This window comes from Stenella coeruleoalba (genome assembly GCF_951394435.1).
Source record: "Stenella coeruleoalba genome assembly, chromosome: 5".
In the NCBI taxonomy this organism is placed as follows: Eukaryota; Metazoa; Chordata; class Mammalia; order Artiodactyla; family Delphinidae; genus Stenella; species Stenella coeruleoalba.
The window spans coordinates 10,404,628-10,427,816 of NC_137150.1; the positions used below are offsets into that span (position 1 = coordinate 10,404,628).

General features: G+C 47.7%; 1 protein-coding gene across 1 annotated transcript in view; it reads right to left on the bottom strand.

Moving 5' to 3' along the window:
* Window positions 1–2,319: 2,319 nt before the first annotated feature.
* GALNT15 (polypeptide N-acetylgalactosaminyltransferase 15) overlaps window positions 2,320–23,189 on the bottom strand; it is a 37,264-nt gene continuing 16,394 nt past the window's right edge. Inside the window, exons 2-10 of the mRNA XM_079921249.1 lie at window positions 22,706–22,872; window positions 21,102–21,306; window positions 19,931–20,098; window positions 13,462–13,579; window positions 11,951–12,145; window positions 11,084–11,215; window positions 10,393–10,497; window positions 6,354–6,497; window positions 2,320–3,765 (exon numbers count right to left, since the gene is read on the bottom strand). Coding sequence (XP_079777375.1) covers window positions 3,619–3,765; window positions 6,354–6,497; window positions 10,393–10,497; window positions 11,084–11,215; window positions 11,951–12,145; window positions 13,462–13,579; window positions 19,931–20,098; window positions 21,102–21,306; window positions 22,706–22,872 — 1,381 coding nt within the window. The 3' untranslated portion in view covers window positions 2,320–3,618. The remainder of the gene's footprint in view (window positions 3,766–6,353; window positions 6,498–10,392; window positions 10,498–11,083; window positions 11,216–11,950; window positions 12,146–13,461; window positions 13,580–19,930; window positions 20,099–21,101; window positions 21,307–22,705; window positions 22,873–23,189) is intronic.

Below are 23,189 nucleotides of genomic sequence, written 5' to 3' on the forward strand. Positions count from 1 at the left end.
CTTGTCCTTGTTTATCTCTTGTAGCAGTCTTTATTTTAAAGTCTATTTTATCTGATATGAGTATTGCTACTCCAGCTTTCTTTTGATTTCCATTTGCATGGAATATCTTTTTCTATCCCTTCACTTTCAGTCGTATGTGTCCCTAGGTCTGAAGTGGGTCTCTTATAGACACCATATATATGGCTCTTGTTTTTGTATCCATTCAGCTAGTCTGTGTCTTTTTGTTGGGGCATTTAATCCATTTACATTCAAGGCTATTATCAATATGTATGTTCCTATTACCATTTTCTTAATTGTCTGGGGTATGTTTTTGTGGGTCTTTTTCTCCTCTTGTGTTTCCTGCCTAGAGAAATTTCTTTAACATTTGTTGTAAAGCTGGTTTTGTGGTGCTGAATTCTCTTAGCTTTTGCTGGTCTGAAAAGCTTTTTATTTCTCCATTGAATCTGAATGAGATCCCTGCCGGGTAGAGTAATGTTGGTTGTAGATTTTTCTCTTTCATCACTTTAAGTATATCCTGCCACTCCCTTCTGGCCTGCAGATTTTCTGCTGAAAAGTCAGGTGATAACCTTATGGGGATTCCTTTGTATGTTATTTTTTGTTTTTCCCTTGCTGCTTTTAATATTATTTCTTTGAATTTAATTTTTGTTAGTTTGATTAATATGTGTCTTTGTGTATTTCTCCTAGGTTTTATACTGTATGGGACTCTCTGAGCTTCCTGGACTTGGGTGACTATTTCCTTTCCCATGTAGGGAAGTTTTTGACTATAATCTCTTCAAATATTTTCTCAGACCCTTTGTTTTTCTCTTCTTCCTCTGGGACCCCTATTATTCGAATGTTGGTGCATTTAGTGTTGTCCCAATGGTCTCTGAGATTGTCTTCAATTCTTTTCAGTCTTTTTTCTTTATTCTGCTCCTCAGCAGTTATTTCCACCATTTTATCTTCCAGCTCACTTATTCATTCTTCTGCCTCAGTTATTCTGTTATTGATTCCTTCTAGTGTATTTTTCATTTCAGTTATTGTGCTGTTCATCTCTGTTTGTTCTTTAGTTCTTCTAGGTCTTTGTTAAATATTTCTTCTATTTTCTCAATCGGTGCCTCCATTCTATTTCTGAGATTCTGGATCATCTTTTCCATCAGTACTCTGAATTCTTTTTCAGGTAGATTAACTATTTCCTCTTCATTTTTTTGGTCTTGTAGATTTTTACTTTGTTCCTTCATCTGTGACATATTTTTTTCCCATCTCATTTTTTTTTTTCTTTTCTTATGAGTGGGGTTGTGCTCCTGTCTTTCTGGTTGTTTGGCCTGAGGCTTCCAACACTGGAGTTTGTAGGCTGTTGGGTAGAGTTGGGTCTTGGTGCTGAGATGAGGACCTCACTCCAATGAATATTCCCTGGATTCTGAGGTTCTCTGTTAGTCCAGTGGTTTGGACTTGGAGCTCCCACCACAGGAGCTTTGGCCTGACCCCCGGCTCATGAACCAAGATCCTGCAAGCTGTGTGGGGTGGTTAAAAAAAAAAAAAAAAAGGAGAACCATAACAAAGTAAAAAATAAAATTAGACTAGGAAACTAACAGCTGTGTTAGTTTCCTAGACTAAAAATAAAAATATAGATGAAACAACAACTGGAAAGTAAAACAGAACCACAATAGTAAAAAAGAGGAAGAGAACAAAGAAAAGGTGGAAAAGGCCTTGGCTGTGGAGGGCAGGGCCTGAGCAGGGGTGAGGTTTGAGCAGTGAGTGGGGCCTATGCTTAGGATCCATGGGGCTGGAAAAGGTGGGGGGTGTGTGGTGGGTGGGACTTAGGCTCAACAGAACAGAAGGGCCCAGGTGTGCCCCTGCCTCTGGTCTCAGAGGGTGGGGGACCTCACCTGGGAACCCAGCAGGTTTCCTGGGCTTGAGTGGGCAGGGCAAATGCCCTCCACTCCTCTACCACTCCTCCGGTCCCAGAGGGCTCCTCCCGCCTGCCTCTCCTGATCTCCCCAGCCTCCCTCCTATGCCCCCAGGACCCACGCACCCAGAGGGGACTTTGGAGGTTGGGAGACTGGCCTGGGAGCTCAGCAGGCTCCCTGTGCCTGAGTGGGTGGGGCAAACCCTCTCTGCTCCTTTCCTACTCCTCTGGTCCTGAAGGGTCCCTCCCGTCTGCCTCTCCTGTTCTCTCCCGGCCTTGCTCCTATGTCCCCAGGACCAACTCAGCCCAGAGGGGACCTCTGAGGGCATAGGACCCAGCCTGAGAGCCCAGCAGATTTCCCCGGCCGATTGGGCAGGGGAAATGCTGGGCCCCTGATCTGAGCCCCTGAGGTCCCTCCAGGAGTGGGAACCCCTCCCCCCTCTCAGCCACCCTTCAAGGGTGCCGGTCCTGTCTAGCGTCCACTTCTCCTTCCCCCTCAGTCCCCCCACATCCTACTGGTTTGCTTGGGGGTTATTCCCATCTCCTTGGGTGTCAGGGTCCCCCACCCAGCACCATGTCTTCTCAATCACAGAACCACCCCCACTCAGCAACTCTTACAACCCAACTGGGTGGGCCAAGTCACAACAAGAGGGCCATTCAGCTTTTGCTAGCATGGGCTCTGCCCTGATGGAGATGTGTTCTTCTATGACTGAATGTTCAGGTGTGGGCATATTTGAGGGTCCCAGACATTTCCTACCGGCTCAGAGTCAGCCCTTTCATGGACATTAACACCCACCTCTAGTTCCTCTCATAAGAATTTTGGCTCAGACGCTGGCATTTCCCTCCCAGGGAGGTTTGCCTTTTTGCAAATGTTGCTCATTCTGATCCAATCAGCGCAAACCCTGTAACAGGGCATCAGGAGAGTTTCTGAACTGTACACACTTCTGTTAGTGGGAGTGTTCAATCTAAGCTGACCCAACACCAATGATTAAAGAAAAGAATATTGCATGAGAATCCGATTGTGGTTAATCTAGATAGAGAACAGCAAGGGCAGGGTGAATGGAGATAGAAAGTTCTGAGGAAATTCTCATTAACATGAGAACATCTTATTCCAGGTCTACTGACTCTTTTCAGCTACTAGGCTGAGCTGAAGAATTGGGTCAAAGCTCTCTCCAACCCTATTTTCTCTCAGTAGCTTACTTGCCTTCCTTCCTCTGAGCTATGCCTCAACCAATGAACATGAAATTTGTCCTCATAAGCCTATTGCAATGGTTTTTGGATGTCAGGACTTTGCACTTTCTTCATGCTTTAATTTTCATGGCTGGTGACACAGACAACCCAAGATAAGGCCATTTGTGATAAACTGATCAATCAGAATTGTGTATCCTGAAGGTGTTGCCAGGCCTTTTTCCTTAGTCAGAGATAAAAGCAATTATTTACTGCTCAATGGAAAAAAAAACCCCAAGAATCTTATGTACCATGTAAGGATCATCTACCAGTGATGAAGACATTGAGACAACGGGTCCATGTTTTTCTTTTTCTAAAACAGCCAGTGGTCAATGAAGTAAGGTACGGGAAGGAAAGACTTCCCATATTCATTTGTGGAGTTTTTGTTTCTACTATCACCACTGCACAAATACAAAGGGTCTCCTTCATGATATGCACATGCTCCTGTTGTTCCCTTGAGTTGAACCTCTATGGTCACATTTCTCTTTTCCTTCTGTTGGTAGCATTCATTGTTCATCCACGGTGCTGACATTGTCAAATCGCCACAGCTGGCTGGCTTTTCCATCACACTCACGTAAATACAAATCTTTATTGTTTTCCTGCATCACAGCTTCTATGCATTTCCCAGAAAGAATGTGAACAATCATTCCATTCTGAAAAGAGAGAAGAAAAGGAAAAAAAAAACAAAGAAAATGAGTTGGTCCCCCACAATCAGTCAGCAAAGAAGGAAATTTCTAAGATTTGTGCTAATCATTAAGAGAATAATAAAGGTGATATGAACTGGCCTGGTAAGGAATTGGAGTATTTTGGTTACTATATAATATAATTTAGGTAACCCTAAAATTTAAATATCATACAGAGCCTTGGGGTCATTAATTCAATTATTATTATTGTGGTTGGGTAATTATGCCATTTCTTGGAGAGTTCTGGCTAGTAAAATGCCAGTGTAAAGATCATGTTCAATCATTATACTGTATTGTTGACATTCATTGTTATCACTGTACTTGTAAATTTCTGCTTTCAAAAGGATTTAATTTAATCTCTGCCCTCTGTTAATCCTGCAATTTAGTACTGCTGCCACCAGGCTGCAGTATACAGTAAGACTTTAAGGATACACTGAAGGCCTGAGTCAGCCATGTTTGGAAGACCATAGCTGCTTCCTGCCCAAAATCTACCAAACTTAATACTGAATGTAGCCATCCCCTTTTCAAGAAAAAAATCAATTTCTTTATGAAAAGTTAAACAACCTTAACCAACAGTGCTGATAATGTCCATTTATTTATTTAGAGATATAATTCACATGCCCTAAATACAACTCAACAGATTTTAGTATATTCACAAAGTATATGCAACCATCACCTCTATCTAATTGCAGAAAATTTCATCACTGTAAAAAGAAATGTACTATCCATTAGCAGTCACTTCCCATTCCTGCTTCCTTCCAGCCACTGGAAATCATTAATCTAGTTTCTGTGTTTATGGATTTGTCTCTTCTTGACATTTCATATAAATGGAATCATATAATATATGGCATTTTGTGACTGGCTTCTTTCACTTTGCATGGTATTTTCAAGTTTCATCCATATTGTAGCACAAAATAGTACCCAATTTCTTCCTTTCTTTCTTTCTTTGTAGTGGTAAAAATATGTAACATAAAACTTTCTACCTCAACCATTTTTAAGTGTAAAATTTAGTAATGTTAAGTATATTCACTTTGTTGTGAAACAGATCTCCTTTTTTGAATGAAGAACTTTTTCTTCATTCAAAACAAACTCTATACCCATTAAACAACAACTTCCCTCTCCTCACTTCCCCTCGTGCCTGGTAACCACCATTCTATTTTCTGTTTGTGTGAATATGACTTCTCTATATATTTCATATAAGTTTAATCATACAGTATTTGTCTTTTTGTGACTGGCTTATTTCACTTAGCATAATGTCCTCAAGCTTCATCCATGTTGAAGCAAATGACAGGGTTTCCTTCTTTCTTAAGGTGGGAAAATAGTCCATTGTATATATATAGCACATTTTGTTTATTCATTCATCAATCACTGGACCCTTGGGTTGCTTCCACCTATTGACTATTGTGAATACTGCTGCTATGAACAGTATCTTGCTCCTTTTTATGGCTGAATGAGAATACTTTATAAAGCTTTATTTTTTAATGCCTGAAAGATGCTGGGTGTATCTTAGTCACTAATCTTTTACATATTATTTTTAAATGCTGTTTCTAAATCTATCTTATCCAGAGGACTTTCTTAGAATGATCCTTTATGATCATTCATAAAGGGCCTTAACTTGGTTTCTAAGAATTCTTTGAGCATGTGTGGGCCCCCTGAGGCCTAGGTTCACTTGTCACCAAAGCCCCAAGAGCTTTGTTCTCAACTGTTTATCGTGAGCTCAGCTTAAGTTTTACACTATACGATTTTCCTCTTTCACAGCCTGCTTTAAGAGTACCGATGCATGGAGTTCTGCTTAGTTATTTAATCCCCCCGCCCCCGTTATTCCCAAGCAAAAGTTGAAGAAAGGCATGTTTAAAAGATGTGTGTATTAATCTGTTTGTTTGTATACTTGTACCCTAACTCATTTCAGAAGGGATTTGAGGTGAAGGAAAAACTATGTATGGACAGTTATTGTTGATACTGTCACCTTCCAATCCCAATCCTGTAAACGGCTCACTCTCCCTAAATACTTACACTCCTATTTCCTAATACTTACACTCCTATTTCCTCTTTATTGATGCATAACCTCTGGAAAGGATCTCAAGCTTCTCTCTGGAGTCATGGGAATCAAAGCCTTACTAAACTGATGAAATGCTCAGAGTGGAATTTGCAAAGGAAGAAAGAACGATCTACATCCTCATCTATCTGGTTGTGGAACAGGAGGCAGGCCTTTCCATTGCCCCTAAAACCACACCACCAACGTGGTTGACTGCTTCTGTAACACGCTCCATGGTCCTACTTGTGACCTAAGCTAATAAAGTTTAAAAAGAGGCTGTCTCCTCTCTCCACCATATCAAGACCAGAGCTATACAGAAACCTGGCAAATCAGTACATTTCAAGATGCTGGTGGTTAACTTTGCTGCAAGGTTGGCTTCACCTCCCCCTGAGGCCTTAGTGCCAAGTCACTCAGTTCAACAGCAGGGACACAGGCTTGTATGGTAATACTTGACCTCTTGGAAGAGCCTGAGACACGCACCAGCCAGCCGCCCCGCTGAATCTTTCCTAGCTGGGTTACTTACCTCCTGGTAGTCCCAGTGCTGCCGATGGATGTCAGGGCCTCCCTTGGTGCAGTTCTGCAGAATCACCTGCTCTCGCCTGACATCGAAGCACAGGTGGTGGGGACTGCCATAGTGGATCTCCTTCCTGCCCATGTGATCCAGGTGCTGGGACAGAGGGAAATGGCTGTTAGCACAGCTAGAAGGAGATCCTCTCCAAAGCTGGAGGTAAAGGAAGGAGAGCTCATTGCAATAGGGCTGAGGTCTGGGGGCAACCTTCAGATTCTACTGGGGTCAGCAAGACCCTGTCTCATAGTCAAGTCCACAGATATGATGCCGGACTAGCCCTGGCCTCTGAAATCTCCACATTCCATCTACTTTTGCATTCATATTTATACATTCTGGAAAGTTCCTCCATTATTCCATTTACTGTATCATAGGTGAGGCCATAAAGGATGCTGTGTGTTTTGTGAGGGTACAGTTGGAAGGGCAGATGAGGAAACTCCTGAGGCCCGAGTGGATCTCTTTCTGGAGACGTCTGTGCTGGCCCTGCAAGTGATTTTCCTTCTGTCTTTTGTATCTGCTGACTCTCGCTCATGGTTTGCATTTCCTCCTGGGTTCCGTAGGACTGGATCATGCATTCCTTTGCAGAGGGGCTTTAGCTGCGGGAAGCTCGTGGGCCCAGGTTGGAAACACATCCCGATAAAACCATTTTCCGTTTGTTCCTGCTAAATGCAGCCTGAACTAATTTTCACGCTAACTTTGTGGCTGGGAGACGGGGTTGGCTTCATGGGCATGTGACCTGTGTAACTGCAGGGGCCTCATGCTTAGAAGGGTTTAATGTTCTTGGTGTAATATATTTGGTTTAATGCTGATACTATCTAGGAATTCTTAATAATTGTTGAGTGATAGGTCTCACCATCTTCATTTGCACTGAGCCCAACAAGTTAGGTAGCCAGTCCCACCTGAGGATTCCCAGACAACACAGTTCCTATAAATTTGAACCCTAAACCCACGTCGGACACAAACTTGTGGTTAAAAATTTTCAGGGAAGAGTCATTTTCTCCAACGCAAAGACCTGTCTACAGACCTGCTTCCTTGTCATCTTCTGGTGGCAATAGGTAGTCTTTTCTAGTCCCGGTTTTCACAGATAGGTTACTCTGTGAAGGTCAAAGTTGGCTTTGTATGGGTGTCCCATTTCCAACCCCTCATCTGTCATGGGCTGAAGATGGGCTTTCGTCACTATCTCCTGCTTGGAACCAACGCCTCTGGGTTCCTGAGGTTTGACAGAAACTGTCCCCTTCACCCTGCAGGAGAGCTTGGCCATGGCCCTATGACTCTATTTCAGTTGCCTCTGGATTCGGGGCCCCTGGAGATTTCCCTTTGTTATAAACATAGTTACTTATGCATAAAAGAGGGTGTTTCTTCTTTTTTATATGGCATATGGTGCTTTCAGCTTAGCAAGTTCACAATTTTTCTGGATACAGAAGCCCTTGCTAATCCCCACCTCCCCACCAAGAATGTAAATAAATAAATAAATCCAAAAGCTAACATTCTTTTTGCACCATTATCCCCAGTTACAGATGAGGAAACCAAGACTCAGAGAGGTTAAGAGGCCTGCCTGATGTCACACAGCTAGAAGGTGAGCTATTTCCACCAACACAGAGCTATCTCTCTGTCCTCCTGTGCCAGGTGTGAGTGCCCATTGGGGTGTTCTAGAACATTGGTAAAAGGGCAAAACTGAAAGGGGACAAATGGATATTGAGAACTTGCTTCCCCGGGTGTCCTCCAGGCTCAGGGCCTTCCCCTAGGGTCCCAGAGCCTCGCCAGTCCTGCCTGCAGGGCTGGACCCTCCAAGACTTGTTCTGCCTTTCACCCCAGGCTCTTGGGGCCTCACCTGACTCATTTGATCAATATCTCCAGGAAGTTACACTTTGTTGTTGGTTTTTTAATACAGGCCTTTGGGGTAGGACAACTTATGCAAAGGCCCCATCACAGGCTGAAAAGAGAAAGGTTTGGGGGGCGGGCTAGGCTTTCCAGGTTGTCATCCAAGTTGTGATAAGAAGTAGACACACTAACCTCCATCCGGCATCATGGGGACGTCCCACGACCTGGGCAGTTATTCCTGAGATGGAAATTTGAAGAGAAGAAATACTCTAACATAGAAGGAGACCTTCCTGATATCCAAGGAGCCCACATGGTGCCGGAAGGACCCTCTGTCTCTAGATTCTTCCCCTGACTCAGTGTGGATTTCAGACCTGATTCAGGTCCCTTCTGGCCATATGTACCCACGAGCAGGACCTCTGGCTCAAGGAGAGACTCTCCCTGTGGTCAGTGCCTGCCAGTCACTTTCAGTGTCGCCCTTTGGGCCATAAACTTTTGTTGTCACAGGGCAACCCCGCCCTTCCTCGGTACCGAAGGGTCCAGCCATGCTGCAGAGTGAGGCCCCGGGAAATCCATGGAGTTGGTCTCCAGTGCGCCCCAGGAGAGCTCGTGTGCTCTTTCCCTCCCATCCCCAGGGGCGTTTGTACCCTCTGCCTTCCTCCTGACCATGCAGTGGAAGCCTTTCTCCCTGTGGAAGGAGTTTCACAAACCACATTGCTCTGTGTGTGGGAAACGTTCCGAATGAGGCCACAGCTCTGAAACCCGATGACCCCATCTGTGTGTAAGGTCTCCTCTGACAAGTGAGGCAGAGGGTCACCAGAGGCCAGGAGCCTTGTCTACCCAGATCCAGCCCTCTCCCCACTTCACACACACACACACACACCCCCCAGGCTCCTGTGATGCCCTAAAGTTCCCCCTCTGGCCCAGAAGTATTGGCCCCCATAGATCCCCATTAAATGCCCGAAAGACACAGCATAGCTACTCTGGGCAGGACTCGGCGTCAGAAGCCTGGAGTCTTAGGAACACAGTCACGAGCTATGGGTTTGAGGCACTGCTGCAAATGGGTAACATTTTCCAGGGTCCCCTCGATTCCTCAGTGTTTCTGTGCCTATAGTGCCTGCTCGGTGACCCACTTTCTCCATCTCTGGTTCTAGTTGGCTAACGATCTTGAGCTGGTCCAGATGTTTCAGAAAGGTGCCCTGGTGGAAATTTGCCTGCACACAGGTCTTCTTTGACCTCTGATTATAGATTTTTAATTTAAATGGGGAGCTTTTCCATTTTATAAATAAGTTCATTTGTATCATTTTTTTAGATTCCACATATAAGAGGTATGTTAGGATATTTGTCTTTCTCTGTCTGACTTACTTCACTTAGGATATTCACAGAACAGAAACAGACTCAGACATAGAAAACAAACTTATGATTACCAAAGGGGAAAAGGGGGGAGGGATAAATTACGAGTTTGGGATCAGCAGATACAAACTACTATATATAAAATAGATAATCAACAAGGTCCAACTGTATAGCACAGGGAACTATATTCAATATCCAGTAATAAGGTATAATGGAAAAGAATCTGAGAAAGAGTATATATATATTTATATATGTATAACTGAATCACTGTGCTGTACACCAGAAACTAACACAACATTGTAAATCAACTATACTTCGATAAAAAAAAAAAGAAAAAGAAAAAAATGGGGATCCTTTCCATAAACTCTGGATTTCCAGTGTCTTTTAAATTTTTGGATGATCTTGTAATACTGGATCTGGTTTCATACAAAACGAAAGACATTTACTGAGGCTGGGGCAGGCGCTCCTCTGTGACAACAGCCTCCGCCCAGCTCCCCGGGTTTGTTTCCTTTATCCACTTAAACCCTGGAGACACACCTGAGTTTGAAGCCCCTGGGCTAGCCACTCTCCAAGCCTCGGTTTCCTCATCTGTCAGATGAAGACATTGGCTAAACAGCCTCGCCATGTCCCTCGAGCTCAGATGCTCATATTCTCTGATGGGTCCACATTTGGGCTTGGGGCTGGGGCAGGTTGGGGAATGGGTCGTCAGAGTGGGGGACCATGCACAGTCAAGGGACATGGGACCACTGAAAGGAGATGCCCCAAAGGGAAGGGAGGGCCATCCCAGCAAAGACCCCTTGCAGGTCTGAGAACACTGACCACCCACCTGCTGCTGCTGGCTGTCACTGCAAGGAGCTAGCATCATGGCACAGCCCAGGACGTCCCCTTCTGCCAAGCAGTCTGCACAGAAGCCAAGTCCGGTGTTGTGGAGCTGTAAGCAATGTTCACAGAAGTGAATCCCGCCCTCTGCTGTAAAGATGCCCTCTGTCGGCCACTCCTTCACCCTCTGCAGTGTAGCTCAAGGTTCCATGCTCAGATCATAAAAATGATCGAGGTCAAGCTGAAGCCAGTGACCCTAAGGACAGGCCTCCTGAAGGAGGTGACAGCACCTGTCCTGGTGAAGGGGCCCTGGGATGGGTTATGGGGCAGCCCAGCCACCCCCCACAAGGAGGCCCTGCTGAGCTGGGACTGGGTGGCCAGGGTCATGGAAGAGCATCTGAACTTCAGCTCCTATCCTGGGAGACCACCCAACCCGTTCTCTTCCTCTCTCTCTGCACTTTGTTTTTGTTTTTTTTTTGCGGTACGTAGGCCTCTCACTGCTGTGGCCTCTCCCATTGCGGAGCACAGGCTCCAGACGTGCAGGCTCAGCGGCCATGGCTCACGGGCCCAGCCACTCTGCGGCATGTGGGATCTTCCCGGACCGGGGCACAAACCCGTGTCCCCTGCATCGGCAGGCGGGCTCTCAACCACTGCGCCACCAGGGAAGCCCTCTGCACTTTGTTTTTATCATGACTTGCCTTTCCAGAGAACCTGGGCCTGCGTTCGGATGGGTAGAGCTCGGGATAGATGTTGGCCAGAAACCAGTGGAAGGTCCGACAGCCCAGCCTCCTCTGCAGCTGCTGGCGTTCAGTGCAGTCCGGCTTCCCAGCCTGGGGAGGAGAGAGACACAGGCGGCAGGACGGAGAAAGCTGGTTTTACATCACAGTTCATGTGCTGGGAAGCACAGAGGTGTCTGGGAGCAAGCTGAAGGAGGGAGACAGCAAGCATCACTGTGAACCACGTCCCACATTAAATAGCATTTACATGTCACGCCATCAGAACGGCGCTGAGTGGTAGTGGACCAGGTGAAAATGCACTGTTTGCAAGACATTTCATTAAATGTTTAAAATGTTTATTTTTCTGTGCCTTTTTGGGGATGTCCTTTATGTTTATATTTTATAGTAAAAAATACTTATATTTGTTTCACGTCTTCGGTAATTTTACACAACACTGTAAATCAATGTTATATTTGTTTCACATCTTAGGTAATTTCACAGCCTTGAGCACTTTGCCTGGGATGAGAGGGCCCTTGGAGACCCACTGCAGCGCTCACTCCTCACCCAGCCTCTCCTCCGGCCACGGGATGAAGGATCACACCCCTTAGATGTGATGACAGAACCCCTACAGACATCAGGGGGTTCCAGGCCATGATGCCCCTGGGAGATGCTGGAAGAGACAGAGGACAACCCCGCCAGGTAGAGGAGCCACTTGACAGGGGCCACTCATGGAAGTACTAGCCAGAAGCTTCTATCTGCCCTTCCAGGCGGGAGGGGAGGTGGTCCTGCACAGCCTCCACCTGGTGGCCCTGGGTGGGCACAGAAGACCCTGCCAGTCTCTCCCCTTACCTTGCTCAAGGAGAAGGCCTCCGGGCTGTGCCTGTAGAAGGTTTCTTTGAACGCACCCAGCCAGGTCTCAGCAATGCGAACCTTGTTCCGCAGGGTGGCCTCCCAGTCAAAAGGGGAGTGGGCATCCTGATTTCGGTAGACGTGCCCCACCCGAGAGCAGGGAAGGATTTCGACAGAGCCCCTACAGAGCCAGGTCTGCAGAGAAAGGAGAAGATCAACACCTCTGTACTCCTCGCCAGCAACGTGGGGAGTGAGGGGCTGGCAAAATGCACCAGAAATCATGAGCACAGAAGAGAACGATGGTTCTTGTTCTCAGGATGGAGCAGGGTTTCCAGATCTGAGGGTTCTGGGCTGGGGAGGGACAAGGCGGGGAGAATGAGGGCGGTTGTCCTGGGTCAGAACTCGTGGTGTGAGGGGCTCACACCCCTTCCCACTACCTGTGGTTCCCCACCCCTACTGAAACACGTGACCAGATTCAGCACTTAGAGGATGCAGCCATGCCGTAGTTAGCGCCTGGATTCTCCCAAGGCTGCTTCCTCGGGGAAAAGGGTATACCTAGTGGCCGGGGAATTTCTAAAAGCTTGTGCAGTCTCCTGCTGCAAAGGCACCAGAAGCCATCTGTGTGGAGGTCAAAGCAAGCTTTCCTCAACCAGAATCTTTCTACTTCTGGAAATTTCTCTACTCTCCACTCACTCCCTCCTACTCCCAAATGCCTGAAGTTCATTTGACAGGAAGCCTTTTATTCCCCTTGGGAATAAAGAGGAAAGTGAAAACATGCCTAAGATAGGCAGTACATGAAGCAAAACACACCAAGAACCCAAACCGATGGGGTTCCCAAACTGGGTGCCAAGGCACCGCAGGGTGCTGCAGCAAACTCAAAGGCCACGTGGGATATTTTCATGGTTCAGGAGAAACACGGTGACATCTGTGTTCTGAAAAGTACAAGTTCAAGGCAATTCATTGTTTCAACCTTAGATCACTGCCCTTTTAGCGATATATGTCTTTGTTGGGGTGGGTTTTCAGTGGTTGCTGCATCAGGTTAAAAATCAACATGGAACAGGAAATGAGGGTGGCAGGTCCAATCTGATTCCAAGGTTTGAGAAACTGTCTGGCGCCCAGTGGGTGCTAAGCTGTTCGGACAAATACTTACTAAGATCTTTGGACCAAACTACTCAATGCACAGAACTGCTTGGTATTTGCTTTGGCCAATGGGTGCTGTGAAAACTGTCAAGATGCTAAGGGTGCCGGGAATGGAGAACGTAGGGGAAGCTTTGCACTCAGGTGGAGATGACTGAAAACTCGCCCTTTCCTAAGGGCAGGTTTGACAGGCGAGTTCAAGAAGGAGGCTGGGGTGAACTCAAGAGAGATGAAAAAGGGGGAGAAATGAGGGTTTGACACACTACGTATAATGACTCTGTAACTTGCCCGAAGCCTTAGCCCTGACCTCCAAGCTGTGACCGGACACAGGGCTCCAAAGAACCCACCTGGGCCTCCCTTGGCCCAGGAAGTACCTTGAGAGACAGTTCGAGGTTTTCGCCACCCCTCAGTGACATGAGAGGGTCATACGCTCCAGTGTTTTGGAAGTAATGTCTGTCCATGGCCACGACCCCGCCGGGCAGCACAGGGCTCCTGGAGAGAGAAGGTGAGACTATGTAGAAAGGTTCAGAACCTGGAGCATCTGGTGAGCGGTGGGGGGATGGCAGGTAGGGGTCGCTCCAGTGGCCCAGAGAGTGGACTCAGGGCTCAGACAGATCTCAAGACTGGAGCCAAGCAAGCATGTCAGAAATCCAGTATTTCATGAAAAGAGAGCTCTATGGGCTTCCCTGGTGGCGCGGTAGTTGAGAGTCCGCTTGCCGATGCAGGGGACAAGAGTTTGTGCCCCGGTCTGGGAAGATCCCACGTGCCGCGGAGCGGCTGTGCCCGTGAGCCATGGCCTCTGAGCCTGCGCGTCCGGAGCCTGTGCTCCGCAACAGGAGAGGCCACAGCACTGAAAGGCCCGCGTACCGCAAAAAAAAAAAAAAAGCGAGAGAGAGTTCTGGTTGCCTGGGCCTTTTATACCCCATCCTCCGGTACTGCTCCTTCAGGGAGAGGCCCCTCTGGCGAGATTTTGGGAAGAAGACCTTGGTTAAATAAGATGCCCTAAGGCCGGCAGCACCAGGCATGGACCAAGGAAACCGGCAGTCCTCTTTCTTCCCTCACCCCTGATCTCACGCTCTTGTTTGCTTCGTGACCATTCACCCCCTCCCCAATTCTAAGATGAATCCCCCAGGGACTCTGGAAGTAGATAGGTCCCCATCTGCTCTGGGGGAAATACACATGAATTAAAAACACAGAAAGCTGGAATCCCGAGTGAGGGAATGAAGATGGCAACAGCATCCCTCAGAAGGGTTTAACTGGGGAGGATGGAGGCGATCTCTTTATTCAAAAGAGAACAAATTTTCATTGTTGTTGTTTTTTGGGGTTTTTTTGGTTTTAAAAAAATTTTTTTTATACAGCAGGTTCTTATTAGTTATCCATTTTATACATATTAGTGTCTATATGTCAATCCCAATCTCCTAATCCATCACACCACCGCCTGCCTCCCCACCACTTTCCCCCCTTGGTGTCCATACGTTTGTTCTCTACATCTGTGTCTCCATTTCTGCCCTGCAAACCGGTTCATCTGTACCATTTCTCTAGGTTCCACATATATGCGTTAATATACGACATTTGTTTTTCTCTTTCTGACTTACTTCACTCTGTATGACAGTCTCTAGATCCATCCAGATCTCTACAAATGACCCAGTTTCGTTCCTTTTTATGGCTGAGTAATACTCCACTGTATATATATACCACATCTTCTTTATCCATTCGTCTGTTGATGGGCATTTAGGTTGCTTTCATGACCTGGCTATTGTAAATAGAGCTGCAATGAACATTGAGGTGCATGTGTCTTTTTGAATTATGGTTTTCTCTGGGTATAAGCCCAGTAGTGGGATTGCTGGGTCATACGGTAATTTTATTTTTCGTTTTTTAAGGAACCTCCATAAAAGAACAAATTTTAATGCAGCCAAACTCTGGGTATGCCTCAAGGAGTGAGTGACTCAGAGTTTTTTTTAATTGCTAAGAAAATAGTCTTACATTAACAAAACTACTGACCTTTACGTTATTAAATATACTAAGTTATACCACAATACTGAAAACCAGTAGTGTAGTTATTACTTGATACAATTTCCAATTCTACCACTCACAGTTTGTAAGATCTTGGATGATACAGATAACCTGTCTGGTCTCAATTTCCTTACCTCTAATCGGGTACAGTAATAGTGTTTCATAATAGGGTTTTGTGGGGATTAAAAGAAATGTCATGTAAAGCACATGTGCATGCCAAAATCCAAAGATCTCTGAAAATCAACTGCTTTTTCATGATGCATCTGGCAGTAAACCATGTCCTGAACTGACGTGGGTATCTGGGGATGACAGACTGTATTTAAAACTTGTATTTAAAACACAGCAGAGGGGACTTCCCTGGTGGCATAGTGGTTAAGAATACACCTGCCAATGCAGGGGACACGGGTTCGAGCCCTGGTCCAGGAAGATCCCACATGCTGTGGAGCAACTAAGCCCATGTGCCACAACTACTGAGCCTGTGCTCTAGAGCCCGTAAGCCACAACTACTGAGCCCATGCACTGCAACTACTGAAGCCGGTGTGCCTAGAGCCTGTGCTCCGCAACAAGAGAAGCCACCACAATGAGAAGCCCACGCACCACAACAAAGAGTAGCCCCTGCTTGCCACAACTAGAGAAAGCCTACACACAGCAATGAAGACCAACGCAACCAAAAATAAATAAACAAGTAAATAAATTTTAAAAAAAAACAAAAGAACACAGCAGATCAGAGCCGTGAAGAGCGTTGTGTCAGGGGACTGGCCATAAGCGTTTTTTTTGGTTTTGGGGTTTTTTTTGCAGTACGCAGGCCTCTCACTGTTGTGGCCTCTCCCGTTGCGGAGCACAGGCTCCGGATGCGCAAGCTCAGTGGCCATGGCTCACGGGCCCAGCCACTCCGCGGCATGTGGGATCTTCCTGGACCGGGGCACGAACCTGTGTCCCCTGCATCGGCAGGTGGACTCTCAACCACTGCGCCACCAGGGAAGCCCCAGGCCATAAGGGTTTTAACCCTGGATCTACCTCTTAACAACCTTATGGAACTGGGCAACCTCTGGGGGTTTCATCTGTAATTTAATCTCTAGATACCTCACTTTTCACACATGTAAATGGGATTAATAACAGTAATTAGTAACAATAACTGCTTTACAGAATTATGGTAAGGTTTGAGTTAATATGTATACTATGTTTACAGCATTAGCTAAGCACATAATATATGTTCAGTAAATATTCCTTAATACTATCATTTGCAAGTATACAAATGATGATACCCTTTCTGGAATTTTCTTAGCATCTGTATAGAGTCTGTACCAAACCTTGTCCTAATTCCTCGTTTCGTGCTCTCTCACCAGACTGATGAGGGAAGCCATGAAGTCAGAGTATTCAGGGTGGGGAAGACATGGGTAGAAAAGTATGAATGTGTGTGAGGAGGGATCTGGGCCCTGGATAGGGAGGCTGAGTTCTCCGTGGGGCCCCAGGTAGCAGCCGGGTCTCAGGGAAGGACTGGCTGCTGAGGGCAAAGGTGGCTGGGCTCTCTGGTGCTGACTTTGGCCGATGGTAGGTCAAGGTGACCTACAGTGACCTTGGCCATCAGAGAGGCCCTGAGGCTTAGAAGGTTCCAGAGAGGATTGATGCCTGGGGTCAAAGTGCCTTTGCCTCAGGTTGGGTAAAGGTCCTCTGAGAAGTCTGTTCTCTTCAATAGAATCCCTTTGCTTCGGCTGGAGCAGAATAAATTGTTCCCTCAAGCGAGCACCTCTCTTAACTCCCTGTGGGCCCCTCTGTCCGGTACCCCTCATACTGCTCACCAATCTACTACCCTCCCCACACCATAAATCGAAGAGGTCTGGAAACTTCTCTTTCAATTCTTTGTGTCCACAGCCCTTAGAGTATCTGGCATAAAACAGGTGCTCAGAAGAGGCTGATGGACCAGGAAAGAGGTTAGAAAGCATTCAAAGCTCTCTGCCCTTTCAGGATTCATACCTATGATGGAAGGAGGTGAAATCTATCTGGCTCTGCACCCCGACCCCACATAGTTACATCTTAATACCATGAAACTTCCCCATTGGGTATACAAGGCCCAAGGTTGGTATTGGCCTGTTACAGACTGAATGTATGTGTCCCTCCCAAATTCACATGGCAAAGCCCTATCTCCCAGCGTATATTGTATTTGGAGATGGAGCCTCTGAGGAAGTAATTAAGGATACATGAGGTCATAAGGGGGGAGCCTTGATCTGATAGACTCAGTGCCCTTAGAAGAGGAAGAGACCCCAGGACCCCCTCTCTGTCCTGTGGGGACACAGGGAGAGGTGGCTGTGTGCAAGTCAGGAAGAGAAGTCTCACCAAAAACCAAATTGGCCAGAAACTTGATCTTGGGCCTCTACCCTCCAGGACTGTGAGAAAATAAATTTAATGTGGGTTAAGCCACCCAACATGCAGTATTTTCTTATGACCACTGAGCTGACTACAACATGGCCCAACAGCCAAGAACGAAGACACCAGACTCTGAGCTTTAAAGTTTGAGTGACAAAGCCACCGCCTATGCCTAAGATGAGGGATCACCCTCACAGAGCCAGTATTTTCTATGTCCAACTAGATAAGATCCTCCACCCTGAGGAGAGAAGAGAGAGCCCGTGGGGAGACCAAGAGACAAAGGTGCAGGTAGATCCCTGAGAAGGACCTCGTGTCCACCTTTACACCTTCGGGGTTAACTCCTGGAAGAAGAGGATCCCGTGCTTGTTGTTTGGGAATCAGAGAGCAGGGGGCATGTTGCCCACCTCCCATCTGGCTGCCCTGGGAGTTCAGGAACCCCCTGACCACCTTCGGTCCCAGGAGACGGGTCTAGGTGGTACCCTGGGGACCCAGGCAGAAGGTCACGGGGGCCCTGGGGATCCAGGCAGAAGGTGGTGGGTGCAGTTCCATGGAGACCCCTAGCCCATCAGCACACCAGCGTGTGCTGTGCTATGGGGGCCAGGAGAAGATGTGGGACTTCAGCAGATGCCACGTGGAAGGTGCAGGCCACTGGGGACAGCGTGCCAGCCCCGCATCAGAGGCCACGACCAGTGAAAGTGCATCGTGGTGAACACCGATGCAGGACAGCTAAAGCCCGAGGTGGGGCACTCCCTCCCCACCCACCTCCCCGACAGAAGCCTGGAACTCAAAGTCAACCCCGGGGGGACGGGAGGGTGGACAAGCATGGATGACAGATTTAAAGATGAGATGACTAAGCTATCACTGAATTTGTCTAATTTGTCTGGAAGGTTTCTGCCATTAGGAAGCAGGGGTCAAGACAGAAGTTGCCTAAGTCCGGTTAGTAGAAAATAAAAAGAAATATTTTTTGCGTATCTAAGCTCATGGTTTATCACATGTCAGCTGTGAGAGTGGCACACCCTCGGGCAGTCCCTTGGAAGTCCTGTCTGTGCCTAATGCCGTCACTTCGTGTCCCTGGACTAGGCATTTGGAAACAACTTGGGGAACTGCTTGGCACTGGGCAGGTCAGCTGTGGCAGATTCCTTATCCCACGGGCTTTTCTTACAACATGACATTGACATTGACACCCCTGAGAGGTGGGTCCATGTCTCCTTCCTGTGGACCTGGGTGGGCCTGTGACTTTGGAAGAAGTGACCTTAGGTGACTTCTGAGACTTAGTTATAAAAGGGGATACATACGCTAAGACATCACAGTAAGTGAGAGAAGACACATAAAGGTTAACTATTGTACGATTCCATTGATATGAAATACCCAGATTTGATCAATCCATAGAGACAGACAGTAGATTGGGCATTGCCAGAGGCTGGGGAAAGGGGACAGCTGGAGACACTAAGGAAGGGATTTTCCTTTGGAATCATGGAAATGTTTTGGAACTAAAAGGAGGTGGTGGTTGCCCAATATTGTGAATGTACTGAATGCTACTGAATTGTTCACTTTGAAATGGTTCATTTTATGTTAAATGAATTTCACCTCAATAGATTATTTTTTTAATCGGTCGGGGGATACAGCTTGGTTTGCCTGGCTCCTTTTGGGTACTTGCTCTCCGAACCCAATGTCGGGGTGTAGGAAACCCCAACTAACCTGCCTTCAGTGACTTAGAGGAGAGAATGGGGAAGAAGCTCGCGCTGGGTCCCAGCGACGGCCAGCGTCAAACTCCAGGGGATTCCTGCCCGGAGCTGTTGAGTCATTTCCAGCCAGTCTAGTCTAGTAAAGGATAGTCCTGCGGAGGCCCCAGACCCCACGGAGCAGAGACAGCCAACGCCAATGCTCCCTTTCAGAATTCACAACCCAGAGTCCATGCTCTTAATAAAACAGCTGTTTCACGCCTTTAAGTTTGGATGGTTTGTTATAAAGCAGAAGGTATCTAGAACATTGACTTAAATAGAATAGTTGTCCAAAAACCAAACACATGAGAAGCAAACCATAAAGTTGGACATATTTTGAGACTTATGGTGTCCTAGCATTCACCCGGCCGACTTCTTCCGTTTTACCAAGAAAGCACAGGGAAACTCCAGTGTTACCTGGTAAGACAGAGCTGGATTGAGGCCCCAGACAAGGTGCTTCCACTTTCCACTCCAGTATCTGGAAGCTTCGCTGGACTCCATCCATATAACATTGTAAGAATAATAACACCTATAGCTGCGTGTCTGGCACTTTCCGAATGTTTTTCATATATTAGCTCATTCAAACCTCACAACAACCCTGTAAGGTAAGTACCGTTACTATCCCCAATTTACTGATTAAGTAACTTGCTAGGAAACTAGGAGAACCGGGATTAGCCCAGGCAGTCTGGTGCTGAGTCCACCCTGAGGAAGTAAAAGCAAGGCAGGCTGAGTGAAGGAGCCTCACCTGATGGGGCTGATGGGGGACAGGAGGGCCTTCCTCTCTCGCTCCGGCAAAGGCTCCCAGTGGAAATCCAGCTTCCAGTCCAATACCCCGCGCTGCAGGTCCTTGGAGGGGTAATACTGGAAAGTCTTCCAGTCAATCACGTCTAGGACTGGAGACACCACCCTGCTCCTGGAAAGAATCGTGGAATCAGATTAGGGATACACACCCTCCACTTGCTGGGGGACAGAAACATAATCCAGACACGTGCTGCACAATAGGGCAGCTACCAGCCACATGCGGTTACTGGGCACCTAAAATAGCATCTGTCCGAACTGAGATGTGGTGTAAGTGTAAAATATGCCCTGGATTTAGAAGACTTAGTTTGAAAAAAAAGATGTACAAATCGCAGATTGCATATTGAAATGATAATATTCTGGACATATTGGGTTTACTAAAATATTTTGTTAAAATTAATGTCATCTGTCTCTTTTTCTTTTGTAATGAGACTACTAGAAATGTTTAAATTATATCTGTGACTCATGTTCTATTTCTACGGAGCAGTACTCTCCTAGAAAATATATTTTTCCATAAGGAATCGGGGGCCTATTTCATTAAAAAGCATGCCTGCCCCTTTCTTTAAAAACCTCTCAGGATAGGGCTTCCCTGGTGGCGCAGTGGTTGAGAGTCCGCCTGTCGATGCAGGGGGCACTGGTTCGTGCCCCGGTCTGGGAAGATCCCACATGCCGCGGGGCGATTGGGCCCGTGAGACATGGCCGCTGAGCCTGCACGTCCGGAGCCTGTGCTCCGCAACGGGAGAGGCCACAGCAGTGAGAGGCCGGCGTACCTCAAAACAAAAACAAAAACAAAAAACTCGCAGGCTAAAACTGAGACACAGGGGAATAGGGACCTAGGCTCAGCTCTGCCGCTAATGTGCTGTATGATCTTGAGATAGCTGTTGCACCTCTCTGGGCCTCAGCTTCCTCATTCATAAAATGGGAGGCTGAACTGCTTCTCACAAAGGTCTTTCTCAGCTGTAATGCTCTAGGACTGTGGCTCTTGACTTCCTTGGCTTGGGCCCTAGAGCTGGCAGTCAGCACAGGCAGTGATGGGTGGGTGTTCTCTGAGCGGCTGAGGCTGTGGACGGTTTCCCCTTCTCCCACCTCCTGCTCTGCAGCCCCTGGGGGTGAGTTACCTGTCACCAGCTATTCTGGCCAGGAGGGGCTCCAGCCAGCCCGGGTGGCACTCGCAGTGGGCGTCCATGAAGACCAGCACGTCCCCGGTGGCCCTGGCGGCGCCCAGCATCCGGGCCCTGGCGGCACCCAGCCTCCTGTTGCTCCTGAGCAGCTTCACCCCCTCCAGCCGGGCCACATACTCGCTGAGAGCCGACTTGAGCTGTCCTGGAAGCAACAGGACAGTGGGGTCACGGATGCCACAGCCCGCGAGATTGCCATGACCCTCACTAGGAACACTGTCAACAGGTCTATCTTGGGAGCTGTGGTGAGCACAAGAGTCCCGAGCAGCACGTACATGGTGGTGGTTGTGAAGGTGTAAAACGCTTCGTTAGTTTCGGTGGGTCAGGATTCTCTCCACTAAACACCAGAAGAAATGGTCTCGTAAAACTAAGAGAGGAGAGAACCCGCTCACATTCTCTAAATGCAGCAATGAGGTTGAAGCAGATACTGCTGGTGCCCTACTCAGAAGCCCTGAGATCCCTTTTACTGATCTGGTTTGCTTTGCATGTGCCCAGCTGCTGTGGGCTGGCTGCTAACGGCAATCAGCAGCCTTCCCTGGAGATGTGCCCTAGAGTATTGGAACCACCTGTCCTGCAAGTGGCAGGGAGTCATGCAGAATGATACCCCTCACGCCAGGTGCCAGAGTCAACGACCGGCCATTGCCGGGGTACCAAGCCCGCTCCCTTGCCTCAAGGCAAGACAGATACTGAGGTGCAGTTTACACTGCAGAGCTCCCCCTGGGATCAGGCTGTGGCTGAACTTCGTCTGACACCACATCTAAGTTCAGCTCCTTCCTCTGCCTCTCCGGCTTTCCCTACAGTGTTCCCCGGAGGGCACCGCCCCCGCCAAATCACATGCACATGAGGCCCCATCTCAGGCTCTGCTTCTAGGGTACCTGAGCTAAGACACAGTGGTCAAGGAAGTCAAAGACAGAGGGTCCATTTCATATGACTGCCAGTAGGTCATTGGTGGCCCTGGCCAAAGCGGTCTCACTGCAGTGGTAGCGGTGACTGGGCAAAATGCAGTGGGTCGAAGAGAAAGTGGGAGGTAGGAAATTGAGACCAAAAGTCTAAACGTTCTTTTAGGAATGACAATCTATAGAGTTGACAGCATGAGACAAGCTTGTTAGGCTTTGTATTCAAGATCAGAAATGCTCTGTGTACGGGCATGCTGAGTACACCCAGATAAGCAAACTAGTGGAGATGGAAAGAACAAGGTATAGTCGTTCCTCAGTATCTGGGTGAGGGGATTGGTTCCAGGACCCGCCCCCGTAGATACCAAAATCTGCAGATGTTCAAGTGCCTTATATAAAAGGACAGCGTAGTCAGTCCTTTGTGTCTGAGGGTTCTGCATCTGAGGATTCAACGAGCAGAATACGTCTTTGGTATTCACCGAGAAGCAGTGCCCCTGGGGCTCTTCACTAATGAGTTACCTGCGCCTGCATCCCATCTGCAGGTCTGCTTGGGGGAACCTTGCCTGCACAGGTTCCAAACCCCAGTCTGTGCATGGGAACCCCCCAGGGTCCAGGCCCTCCCCAGGGAACCTGGAGGAAGCCCGCGGGCACCTTGCTGGCTGAGGTCGTCCACCAGGATGATCTCCTTCAGGTAGGCCCTGGGCGCTGTGTCCAGGATGCTATGCACGGTTCTCAGGAGGGTGGACCAGGCCTCATCGTGGAAACAGAGGATGACGCTGGCTGTGGGCAGGCTGTCTCCGGGATGCTGCTGCAGACACCTGCAGGGAAGAGAAGCAGGGCGCTGAGGGGAAGGGCAGGCCCTGGCTGGGGCTTCTTCAGCCAATGGCTCTCCTCCCAACTCACCGGCTCTCTCTGGGTTTTCTCAGAATTTCCACATAAACAGAACCCATTACACCCTGACAGAAGTGCTGTCCACTATCTCCCAGGACTCGGGTTCCGAGAGCTTCTTTACAGTGTTAACCCATGCCTCTCCCATAGCAGTTGAGAGGTATTACCACCATTCTCAGCAGATGACTGTCCTAATCTGTAAAGTGGGAATGAATGACAATATCACCAACCTCTTAGAGCTGCTGTG